The sequence below is a fragment of the Ictalurus furcatus genome, chromosome 10 (assembly GCF_023375685.1).
Source record: "Ictalurus furcatus strain D&B chromosome 10, Billie_1.0, whole genome shotgun sequence".
Classification (NCBI taxonomy): Eukaryota; Metazoa; Chordata; class Actinopteri; order Siluriformes; family Ictaluridae; genus Ictalurus; species Ictalurus furcatus.
Genome location: NC_071264.1, coordinates 7,070,062 through 7,083,435, shown reverse-complemented (window position 1 = coordinate 7,083,435; position 13,374 = coordinate 7,070,062). Strand labels below are relative to the sequence as shown.

Here is a 13,374-nt window from a genome sequence, read left to right as displayed (position 1 = left end):
TTATCCCTCATGGTGGAAATGGGCATTTTTAATACTTGTGCTATTTTCCTATAGACCCATTTTGTGAAGCTCAACAACCTTTTGCCGCACATCCCAGCTATATTCATTGGTCTTACCCATTATTATGACTGACTTAGGGAATTTGGCCTATGTGTTACCTTATATTTATACCCCTGTGAAACAGGAAGTCATGGTTGGACAATTTCCTGTTCCTAGTCACCCAGGTGTACTAAAAAAGTTAAATATCAATGGGAATATACTTCAAATATATTTTTTCTCATATGAATTCATAGGGGTGCCAATAATTGTTGCACACCTATGTTTAACAAAAAATAAAACTTGTGTTGTGTTTGCAATCATTTGATAAACTTGTGTTGTGTTTGCAATCATTTGATATCCATGTAGAGTATTTTTATGAATCTTTTGAACAAAATATCAAAAGGTTAAACAATAAAGACCAATTTTCACAGCTTTCATTTCAAGGGTGCCAATGTTAGTGGAGGGCAGAGTAACTCTGTCTATTTTAAAGTGCTTAAATCAGGGTTCGTACAAGGTGCTTGAAGTCCTCAAAGTACTTGAATTTGGCTTTGTTAAATTTAAGTACTGGAAAATAGCCATTTGTTTATCTAGTGGTGCTTAAAAAGTGTTTGAATTATAAAAAGTCAATAAACACGAAATCGCTAAAACTTTAAAGTGTTCATTTTCTATAGAAGATGAATATGATCCTTTCACTCAAAATATGACTCCTCAATGCAGCCCCTCCCTCTCTTCCCACTATTCACTTACTCATCATGAATGAGACAGCTCCGGACTCCTTTAGCTTTTTTTTTTACAAACTTTAGCTACTTTCTGTAGATGAGAGTCACCAGTACTGCCCCACGACCGTGAGGTCCTGTTTACCTGCCGCAGGTGCAGCTCTCTCTGCGGCTACTCTGTTCAGTGAGTGGCAGAGAGGAGCAGCACATTCAGTGTGAGAGAAAAAATAAGAAACTGCTACTACTACTACTACTACTAATAATAATAATAATAATAATAATAATAATAATAATAATATTAATCCTTGCATGTATTATTATTGGCCTATCAGAAGTATTGATTATTCATCCTTATTATCCATGATAGAGCGGGAGATGGTGACTGATTCCGATAATGAGAAAACCAATGACCCATGGCCTTTTTCATGTGCCTTAAGGAATCAAATAATAAATCTTACACCTTTATATGTAATCTTTGCAAATCAAAGATTAAAATACTTCGTCCAATACTTCGATTATAATACGATGTCCAAGAGTTCAAGCACAAATTTAAATAGCCTAATGTGCACATTATAAATTCATAATTATTTTTCAATTGTGTTTAATATCTTTATGAAAAATTACATGTTGCACAAAAATTTTGCCTATTTAACTATGTGATTTGCATGTGATTTGGTTGCATGGCTTTGGCGGCATTCTGAAGGAATGGGCTGGAATTGTTGTGAGTTTCAAAGAAGTTAAAAAATTACAGATTATACCCTTAAGTGCAATACTGAAGTATATGTACCTTGTAAATTTTTCCAGCTCTAATCTCATACGAGCCCACTGCAGACATAAAAGTCCAAAATGAGAAAATAGCAAATGTGAAACAAAGTAGAATGTGTCAGTAAACACTACTATAACTCTGGATGTAAATTGGTGTGTCAGTGATGAAATATTTTCATAATAATGTGTAATAACTCTATCCTACAACAGAGGATTTCACTTTCAGAAAGTGTTCCAAGTACACGCTAAGAAAAAAGGGTACTAGTTTGAAGGATAGAGTACTATGTGCACCTTTCATTGGTAAAAGACATACTAAGGGTGCACAAAGTGTACAGATTATCACTCTTATGTTCTGCGAGTGTAAAACACCCTTTAATTATCCACAGAACCCTTAATAAACCCTTGTGCATAGTACTCCTCCAATATACTGTCCAGATAACCATTTCAAATATATCATGAAGCTTTTACCATAATAAACCTGCCAGTGTGTGTATGCACATATTTAGGGTGCGGAGTGTGGTGACGGGGTGAGAGAGAGGAATGTGTCGTGTGTGGTGCACTGGGGTTCCATCTCCGGGCCTCCTCATCCCAAAGCAGTGAAGGAGGAGCACTGCGTGGAGAACAGACTAAGCAAAGCGAACGGGACAGAGTTACATCAGCCCTGCTCCATCCCCTGCCCAGGTCAAAAACTCACCTACACTACTTACACATTATCCTGGAAAAAAAAAGACAGCAGTTTCCATATGAGGTACAGTTGCTAGTGCCTTAAAGAATAAGCTCTCCTATTTTCTTACTCGGGGCAGTGGTGGCTTGGTGGTTAAGGCTCTGGGTCACTGATCGGAAGGCCGGGGGTTCAAGTCCCAGCACTGCCAAGCTGTCACTGTTGGGCCCTTGAGCAAGGCTCTTAACCCTCTCTGCTCCAGGGTGCTGTATCATGTCTGACCCCAACTTCCTAAATTGCTGGGGTATGCGAAGAAAAGAATTCCACTGATCTGTAATGTATATGTGATTAATGAAGACTCATTATTACTTGATGACAAGGCTAATATTTCAAAAGCTTCTCTTTATCGCAATTATTGCCACCTACTGTAGAAGGCCACACAATACAGCAATTTGCATCATCATGAAACACCAAAAAAGCCCATCCTTGTAACAAAACGTACATGTCATTATATAGCCGCATTAGCTACAGTAGCAAGCTACCAAAACACTGTAGCAAGCTAACAAAAAAATAGTTGGTTTAGCTAATGTTACCGCTCAAGCAGTAGGTGATCTTAGGCTACATTATGTTTAAAACAAATTACTAGCAAGCTAGAAATATTTACCTATTATATTGTGTGAACCAGTAGCCAAGTTAAATTACAAGTTTGCTTATATTAAGGTAAACTGATATTAATAAGACAAATTATTAGCATAGTTTGCTAGCAAACTAGTTAACAATAGGGTAGCACTCACATTCCCAGAGTGGTGCTGTTTTGTGATGGAAATAGACCCCAACTAGAGGCAAAATCAGTATTATCCGAGTTACGTAGCCAAGATATTGGGGGGGAAAGAGAATGCTTTCATTGAGATTGTGGTTAAATAATAAAGTACTCGATATTGTGTCCCACCTAAATATTCACCATTTCACCAAATAAGACACTTCTAATGTCATTGTTGTTGATATTAGCCAACATGTATTCTACTAATTAATAGAAAACTGTAATAATAATAATAATAATAAATAAATAAATAAATAAATAAATAAATAATTTTTTTACATTAGCCATTAAAGTCCATTACCACTTTATGTTATAGTGCCCTTGTTCCACTGTAAGTACTACAGTGTTCCAACACATGAGTATTGTGTAGTTGCAATTAAATAAATATGGCTAATTACAATATGTATTTACGTGTATAACCTCTGTTACCTTATGGTAGTGTGTCTTTTTAACAGTGTGTCTTTTTTTATGGTAAAACATGGAACTGAGGGACTAGGCTGATAAAACATAGCACACATTTCTAGTTTCACCCAGGTACAAATAGTCTCTGTCTAAATAATATTTAGATTTACGTTTACATTCATGGCATTTGGCAGATGCCTTTATCCAGAGTAGAAGTGCATTGAAGACTGTCCATGTCAATAAATACATCCTGGACTAAGAATACTATCCATCTAAAAGAAAAGAAAACTCCTTTGGGAGGTAATATCTTAAGAAAAGCACACAGACAACATAAGATTTTTTTTTTTTAATAAAGTGTTAATTTAAGTATTTTAGGAAGAGGTAGGTTTTTAGTTGTCATTTGACTCAACATCTGGAGGAAGTTCATTCCACCACCTAGTTGTGAGAAAAGAGAAGAGTCTTTATTCATGCCTTCCTTGTACCCTGAAAGACCAGTCGAGCAGTGATAGAGGATCAGTTAATAAACAGACAGTTTATTAGGTTAATAAACAGACATACATATACTCTATTCTTGGGGATGTGGAGATATAGGATTGATGTCATATGGGAGTAAAATCACCGTATTTAATTTAATGAAGCTTTGATTTTACCCTGAACATAAACTTTAATCACATTCCGTGCTTGTCACATCTCATCAGGAGACTGTCATCTGACCAATTGGTCACCATGGAGTGTGTGCCAGCTGCTTTGTCTGGACGGCCGGAGCTTTGAGATGTTGGGGCACCAGGCTCGATCCAGAGCTGTGATCGTCCAGGTCCCAGAGAACAAGGCCTCCTGTCCAAGTCAAGTCTATGAAACACGACCGTGCCAACGTGAGTGGTTAGTGGCATCAGCCAGATGGCAGCCGTGAGCCTGCTCATGCACTAGAGTTGCATTTCCATGATGGCATTATGCAAGCTGCCAGTCAATGCTGGATATCCATGAAATTAAATAAGTAATGCATACTTATTAACATTTGTGTGTATGTGTGTGTGTGTCCATGTGCAGGAGGAACCTGTCTCAGTTATGAGTGGGTCACAGGCGAATGGAAAGATAATCAGAGAGCAGTGTGGTGTCAGCGTTCTGACGGGGTTAATGTCACTGGTAGTAATGCTATTTGTACATTATTTAAGTATCATATAGTGCCAGTCGGAGTAGTTTTCCCTGTAGACGGTCCATGTGAGCTTATGATTCTTAAGCAGGCATTGCAGTAGGAACTATTATAGTATTGTATACAGTGAAACGTTCTCCAGTGAAATCCTACTGTTAGACAGCCTTAAAGTGTTTAAAATGTTCAGAGTGTCATTTTTAAATGTGTTTCCAGAACTATGAGTCATACAGTTTCAAAGCACTCAAAACACAGAGAACACCATCTTCACAGTGAAGCACGGTGACGGTAGCATCATATTGGTCTCTTGCTTCTTAATGACTAAAGGGCTGATTAGTTATGCAATGCGCTGTATGTAGTTCCTGCAGAGGGTGTGGTGGGTTCAGTGGGAGAAGGCTTGTCAATGTTTAAACTAGAGATGCACCGATACTAAATTTCTCAGCCGATACGATAACCGATTATTCAGAGTGATATCGGCCGATACCGATAACCGATACCAATAGTTCTGCCTTTTATGCCTATTTTAAAATTAATAATGATTTTTTCCACAATTCTGAAAGAAATGCAAATAAAAACTTTATTCTCTCCATTTCAACACATTACTCTTATTAACATTAACACATGAATTAAATTCTGAAGATTAAAGTAAGATTTCTTAACTTATTGAATGTTATTAATTCATATTAACATTGACTGAATTCTAAAAAACTTCCTGTTAGTCTCACATTCACTGTCATGTCGTGAGACGTGAGGGAGTAGGATACGGAAGCAATTGCATTTAAGAGCTTTTATTAAAGGAGGCAGGCAGATAAATCCAAAACATGAAACAGATGCGTAGTCAGGCAGTGGGTCAGGCGATCGGCAAACAGGTATAAACGGGGCAAAGCAGGAATCGAAGTTGCGGGAGACCTCCTTGAGGGTCTCAAGCTGGAGCTCTGAGGTCGCCACATTGACCTCTGGTTGGAGCTCAGCATGCGAGACTTCCTCAAGGGTCTCAAGCTGGAGCTCTGAGGTTGCCACGTTGATCTCTGGCTGGAGCTCAGCATGCGAGACCACCTTGTGGGTCTCAAGCTGGAGCTCTGAGGTCGCCACGTTGACCTCGGGCTGGAGCTCAGCAGGTGAGACCACCTCATGAGTCTCAGGTTCGAGCTCTGGTCGAGAGGTCGCCACGTAGACCTCTGGCAGGAGCTCTGCCGGTGAGACCTCCTTGTGGGTCTCAATCTGGAGCTCTGAGGTCGCCACGTTGACCTCAGGCTGGAGCTCTGCAGGTACTTTCTTGTGTAGCCATCTGTGTTTACGCCAGCTGCTCTTGAAGCATCGCTGAGAGCAGAAAAATGATTCCCGGATACTTAGCTTCTTGCATGTAGGACACCGCAGCTGAGCCTCTTTCCAGCAACCCTCAGCCATGCAGATCGGTGTCACCTCCACCACGTTGACCGGAACCTGAAGCGAAGCTACTGATTCTACCCTGTCCATCCACTTGTAATAGAGGTGAAATGGCGGGTCAGCCTGGGTCGTCCCATTGACTCTCCCCCCCAGTAAATCCAGGTCATGTAGCTGCCCGGGCTGCGTGAACTCATCCAGAAAAAGTTCCACAAACTGAGTGACATTATTGAGGGCACTGGACCCTGTACGGACCAGCTGCTCGGCCCAGTACAGGCCGGGCCATAAAACCGGGACACTAGGAACCCAAGCCACTGTTTCTTGTCAGGCTTGCGATGCACCAGGCTAGAGAAGTATACCTGGCTGTGGAAAAGGAACAGTATCGGGTAGCTCTCCAACCCATACGTCTCCAATGGGAGTTCAGTGGCAGTCCTCTGCGGAAACTGGACTGATAAGAAACATGGCCAGTAATCCGTATATTTACTGCCGTGATGCTCTCCTCGTTCTCCTGCTGCTTCCATGTTTAGGCGGAGTATTCTGTCACGTCGCGAGACGTAAGGGAGTAGGATACGAAAGCAATTGCAGTTAGGGGCTTTTATTAAAGGAGGCAGGCAGACAAATCCAAAACATGAAACAGATGCGTAGTCAAAAACAGGCAGTGGGTCGGGCGATCGGCAAACAGGTATAAACGGGGCAAAGCAGGAATCGAAGTCGTGGTCACAGAAAACAGGGTCAAAACACAAAACAAGAAACATGAACTATGACTATGAACTGGGAGCGGAAAACCCCAGTGTGGTCTAGGTAAACTAATCTAACGTTAAACTAACTAAATCTATCTAACTATATTACCTATAATACTCCGCGAGGTGTACAGGGACGCGAGCGGTATATATCCCGAACATAATCAGCGCTAAGCACTGGCAGCTGAAAACAATGAAGACACACCCCCAAACAACAACCAATAACAGGACATGGGGGCGACAGAACAGAAACAAAACAAACATGTCCATAGTAAATAATGTCACGGTTGTCCACATTCGAAGAGCGGGCATTCGCGCACCTTGCTCGTGCACACACATGCCCTCCGGCTCTCCAAGCACACTGCCTAAAGGGGAGACCATGACATTCACTCACCACAAACATAAGCATTTCTACTTCATCATTAACATCAAACTGGTAATATATAATATCAACGTTTTTTCATTTTAACATTAACTGGATATGAAATATACTACTCTACAAATATATTTTTCTGTAAAGCATATTTATATGCTTTTTTGTCAACTCATCTTCATTTAAATCTTTCAGCAGTGTACTGGAGCTGTAATTCAGCTCAAGCTGCTTAGCAAAAATAAATTTACACTCGACACTGAAACTCCCGCTTCACTGTTGCAGCGTCCGGTATAAAATTTTATCAGTGCAGAGATTACAGAGATTACAAACTGCAGTTTTGTCATCATTCCACACAAGAGACATCTTCTTTACACACAGCACGAATTTGATGTGTGTTCCCGCCCTCTTTTGATTGAAAGGATATAATTGGCACTGATCATCGTATGATTTTAAAGGGTGAAAAATTGCCTTTATCGTACATCGGTGCATCTCTAGTTTTAATCTTTTACATATTACTATAAAAAACAGACAAACACATACTGTGGCTCTGATTACTGAAGATGAATGAGTGAATGATTATGATAACGTATAATTTTCTTGTTAGGGGGGTGTTTTCTTCAGACTAAACCCTCCACTGTGCATCAGTGCAATCCACCATGTACCAAGCCCTTCTCCTTCTGTACACAGGTAACCAATACTGTGGCACTGTGACAGATTTATCACTTAACCAATTACTTCGTTTCCAACACATTTTTGCATCAATGGCCCACATCATTGTTTGCGTAGTCCTGCTGATATATAAAGATAAATACGTATATTGATTCATTTATCAATGAACAAGCAGGCATGTATGTTTTAGCATTACACATCAGTATATTGCTATTAAAGCACAGTATAAAAAATAATAAACTATGAAGATATTAGGATTTAGCCTGATTGTGAAAGCAGAGTTCTCACAGTAGTTAGAGATGACTTGTATTCATTGCTAAGCACACTAAACTTTAATCATCTTACATCTGTAAAGCATCAGGTGTGATAACTTACACCTTTTTTTTCAGTTCTCATTGTTACATTAATACTGGACACATCTGAGCATTATCCTCACAATACTTGACACACAACAAAATCACAGCTGCAACACAAAAGTGTGACAGCAGTTTCTTTCTGCTTTTTTTTCTGTCAGAGTGGGATGTGTGGCTGTGAGAAGGGCTTCACAGAGGTCATGACTTCTAATGGTTTCTTGGATTACTGTATGAGAACCCCAGGGTCAGACTATAAGAAAGCAAATGTGAAGAGAAGCGGGGGACGTCTGAGGCGCATGCACAAACAGAACGAGAGCAGAGCCTGGACTCTGCAGCCTCTCGGCCCAGGTGGAAAAAGCTGCATTTATCTCCTTATACTACTGCAGTGGTTCTCATTCATTGTCCAGCACTGCCTATTTCTATGATTTCCCTGCTCTATACATACCATCCTGAGTTCTGGAAGTTCTGCTTAATATCTTCTTAAATCATTCCTGCTATTGCAGGGAAAAACAGTATTGGGACTGCAAACCACTGAGTTCTTGTCTTAGAAAACCAGCTTTCTCTATTCAAGGCATAGATTTGCTCAGTATCAGATGATCAGCAGATAAAGGGTGATCTTCTTTTTGTTAAATACCAGATGGGCGAGTCAGGCTGTGGGTGTACGGGCTAATGGCAGGTGGATTCATCATGACCCTCCTCATCATCGCAATGTCCTTTCTACTGTGGTAAGTGCAGTATATACAGTAGTACAATCTGTATTAACAGTATGTAGGGCTATCAATGCTTGTAGACTGTAATGTTTTTTTATCTTAAATAATAAACATGACTGCTCCACAAAAACAAGACAACTGAAAAAGACACAAAAGTGCTACTTTGACTCTAAAACATTCCAGTAGGTGGATTGGCAACTCTTAATTCACCTTAGATGTGAATGAGTGTGTGTGGTCAAGATAATGCAGTTACTGAAAATGAATGATAAATAAATGACTTATGGAGGCATAGCATTGTTAAAGGTTTTCATAAAATCATAATAATTTACAGCATTTGGCAGACGCCTTTATACAGAGTGACTTATATTTATCTCATTTATACAACTGAGCAGTTGAAGGTCTTGCTCAAGGGCCCAACAGTGGCAGCTTGGCAGTGCTGGGGCTTGAACTCCTGACCTTCTGAGCAATAGATTAACGTCTTAACCGCTGAGCTGCCACTGCCCTAATCATACTCATAATAATCATAAATAATTTGTTATAAATAATCAAGTTTTAAAAAGTATAGCTTATTTACAGTATCTCACAAAAGTGAGTACACCCCTCACATTTTTGTAAATATTTGATGATATCTTTTCATGTGACAACACTGAAGAAATGACACTTTGCTACAATGTAAAGTAGTGAGTGTACAGCTTGTGTAACAGTGTCAATTTGCTGTCCCGTCAAAATAACTCAACACACAGCCATTAATGTCTAAACTGCTGGCAACAAAAGTAAGTACACCCCTAAGTGAAAATGTCCAAATTGGGCCCAAAATGTCAATATTTTGTGTGACCACCATTATTTTCCAGCACTGCCTTAACCCTCTTGTGCATGGAGTTCACCAGAGCTTCACAGGTTACCAATGGAGTCCTCTTCTACTCCTCCATGATGACATCACGGAGCTAGTGGATGTTAGAGACCTTGTGCTCCTCCACCTTCCGTTTGAGGATGCCCCACAGATGCTCAATAGGGTTTAGGTCTGGAGTCATGCAAGGCAGTGGTCGTCTTGGAGGTGTGTTTGGGGTCGTTATCATGCTGGAATACTGCATACTGAACATGCTCTGCTTCAGTATGTCACAGTACATGTTGGCATTTATGGTTCCCTCAGTGAACTGTAGCTCCCCAGTGCCGGCAGCACTCATGCAGCCCCAGACCATGACATTCCCACCACCATGCTTGACTGAAGGCAAGACACACTTGTCTTTGTACTCATCACCTGGTTGCCACCACACACGCTTGACACCATCTGAACCAAATAAGTTTGGTCTCATCAGACCACAGGACATGGTTCCAGTAATCCATGTCCAGGGTCTGCTTGTCTTCAGCAAACTGTTTGCAGGTTTCTTGTGCATCATCTTTAGAAGACGCTTCCTTCTGGGACGACAGCCATGCAGACCAATTTGATGCAGTGTGCGGCGTATGGTCTGAGCACTGACAGGCTGACCCCCCACCCCTTCAACCTCTGCAGCAATGCTGGCAGCACTCATACATCTATTTCCTAAAGACAACCTCTGGATATGACGCTGAGTACGTGCACTCAACTTCTTTGGTCGACCATGGCGAGGGCTGTTCTGAGTGGAACCTGTCCTGTTAAACCGCTGTATGGTCTTGGCCACCGTGCTGCAGCTCAGTGTCAGGGTCTTGGCGATCTTCTTATAGCCTAGGCCATCTTTATGTAGAGCAACAATTCTTTTTTTCAGATCCCCAGAGAGTTCTTTGCCATGAGGTGCCATGTTGAACTTCCAGTGACCAGTATGAGGGAGTGTGAGAGCGATGACACCAAATTTAACACACCTGCTCCCCATTCACACCTGAGACCTTGTAACACTAAGTCACCTCACACCGGGGAGGGAAAATGGCTAATTGGGCCCAATTTGGACATTTTCACTTAGGGGTGTACTCACTTTTGTTGCCAGCGGTTTAGACATTAATGGCTGTGTGTTGAGTTATTTTGAGGGGACAGCAAATTTACACTGTTACACAAGCTGTACACTCACTACTTTACATTATAGCACAGTGTCATTTCTTCAGTGCTGTCACATGAAAAGATATAATCAAATATTTACAGAAATGTGAGAGGTGTACTCACTTTTGTGACCTACTGTATATCAGGTCATTTGTTATATCAGTGAGACATTAAAATTATCAGAGGCGGCGTCTGTATGCCAACTGTTATGTAACACGAGTGCAGACAGATGCAAGTGCAGGTGAGAGCTTTATTAGAAGAGAGGTGTGTAGACAAATCCAAATCATATGGCAAACTCGTGGTCAAAAACAAGCAAAAGGTCAGGAGATTGGCAAACAGGGTATACTAGACAAAAAGAAGAATCAGAAACATGCAGACGAAAACAGGATCAAAAACCATGGAACGAGAAGTGAGGATGAACGGCTTAGTACGGGTCTGGCGGAAAACACAGAAACACTCAATACTTCGCCCCGAACAAAGACACACAAGGGGTTTAAATAATTAATGTAATCAAAGAAGGATAACACAAAACAGCTGAGACATTAGGGAAGAACCAATAGCATACCAGGGGTGTAGACAGGACAGAAACCAAAACAAAACACATGTGTAACTGTAAACAAAGTCAATGTCACTGACAACCAGGAAGCGTGTGGTGTCACGCTATGGGCTGTTGAGGGGAAACCACTATTTTCCTATGTAACTGGAAAAAGGGGGTTTTAACTTTGATATAACAAAAAAATGCCATGTCAGATGACCTTTTCTGCAATCACATGGCATGGCTCTCAAAATTTGGTTAATTGTTCAATATTTAAGCAAAACTACTTAAAGGAAAAAAAATTCAACACTATCTGAGACATTTAACATATATTTTATTGTTAAATGGTAAAATGTAATTGTTGCCATATGGTAACAACATGCGATAATGGAACTGTGGTTTCATGAATTGAAACAGGCCTACATAGTAAAGACACTAGGCTTTCCTAATAGCATATTTACATTTCTTCACATTCATAGATAGAAAAACTGTTGCAATTGACATTTTGCAACTGCACCTTTTGTTCTAAATTTTATGTTTCACAAGAAGAAATTCAAGGGAAAGAATTAAAAAGATACTTCACCCAAAACATGTTTGAATCTCATTTTTCTATGATTTTGAGTGAGTAAATCCATCCACATACTTTTTGCAACTGTCATTCCTTTCTAGAAGATATCACTTTTACATGCTTACTAGGTGGCAAAAAAAAAAAAAACTCTGCAACTTAGAGTCTGGAAAATGCACTAATTGGACTTGTAATCTCATATATTTTGTGTTATTTTTGACTATATGATACTTTCCACCATTGCACACTGTTGTTTGCAACAATTTACCAATAATTTACCCCTACCCCACCCTGCCCCCAGCTGCTTTTATTCAAGTAAAATAAATCCATTAAAAAAAAACATTTTTTATGTAAATGTAAAAATTCATGCAGTAGAGGGCTAAATAAAAATGTTGCCATACATTTTGTCAGGTATATTATATAGACTTTAAAGCTAAATGTGGCAATAAACCCCTAAACTTGAATCAGACCCTGTTATAGTCATGGATCATTTTACAGCATTTCCTAGTAAAGTGCCACCCTCTAGTGGTGTAAATTGGAAGTGCATGCAATACTCTTTCCTGTTTGATTAATGTGTGCATGTGTTTGTATTCTACCAGCAAAAACCCAAAGGATGATCCGAACTCCAGCAGGACCCAAAGGGCTTTAGCACTGGCCTATGATGGAGATGCAGACATGTGACTTTTCTTCCGTTGAGACTACAACTCCAGCTTATGCAACTCAGAGACCTCCTGAGACAAACCAAGGTCATTCCAGCTGCAAGAGCCGTGCTGTTTCAAACCAAGCCCTGTGCCTCTACATGTAGTGTGTATGCTTTTGTGGTTTGATCTTTACAGAACAAATGTACAATGGGCTAGAAACAGCTAGAGAACTGTCACGGGAAAAATGAAAAATTGAAAACGGATTAAGTGAACTCATTTGTGTCAAAACAGACAAAAGTCCATTTATGCACTATGTTAGTGCAGTATCAAGTTTTTGGGTTTTTTTGTCTATATTGTAAACTTACATGTTGGTGTTGTTGGTTATTTTATGACGCTGGCCCATCACTCTTCTTGAGGCTGACTACCATTGGATTTTGTTTAAATCCAGACATTGGACTGACATTGTGTGTGGCTTAATTCAGTCACACAAAAAAAATGCCTCATGAGGATCAGCAACAGTTATATAACTATTTTGTGATATGTAGGTCATAACTGTGTCCTAAATGGTTTGTAAATAAATTAAAATCTTCCGAGAACAGAGAATCGTGCACACATTTTGGACATAAACTTCAGTGATGTACAGTATAGTGAATTGCCTAGAATTTGTGAGCGGATATTCAAATCACAGGGCGACAACAATGTGGGCCGGCTTAAGTCACCCAAACTCAGCTGCATCCTCTGCTAATTCATTTTAGTCATTTAATCTGTCAGATTCTCTTCTGTCTGGTCTGAAATTAAGTGAAATTGTCACTGACATCTGTGCGAGCTGCCCCACAACTGAGCTCTT

The 13,374-nt window shown here is 40.1% G+C and overlaps 1 protein-coding gene across 1 annotated transcript in view; it reads left to right on the top strand.

Annotated features, from left to right (window-relative positions):
• Positions 1–12,672, top strand: part of thsd7bb (thrombospondin, type I, domain containing 7Bb) — a 48,747-nt gene extending 36,075 nt beyond the window's left edge. The window contains exons 21-27 of the mRNA XM_053634953.1: positions 2,027–2,201; positions 4,102–4,275; positions 4,451–4,546; positions 7,651–7,733; positions 8,230–8,416; positions 8,706–8,793; positions 12,486–12,672. Of these exons, the coding sequence (XP_053490928.1) occupies positions 2,027–2,201; positions 4,102–4,275; positions 4,451–4,546; positions 7,651–7,733; positions 8,230–8,416; positions 8,706–8,793; positions 12,486–12,567 (885 nt within the window). The 3' untranslated portion in view covers positions 12,568–12,672. The remainder of the gene's footprint in view (positions 1–2,026; positions 2,202–4,101; positions 4,276–4,450; positions 4,547–7,650; positions 7,734–8,229; positions 8,417–8,705; positions 8,794–12,485) is intronic.
• Positions 12,673–13,374: the final 702 nt, after the last annotated feature.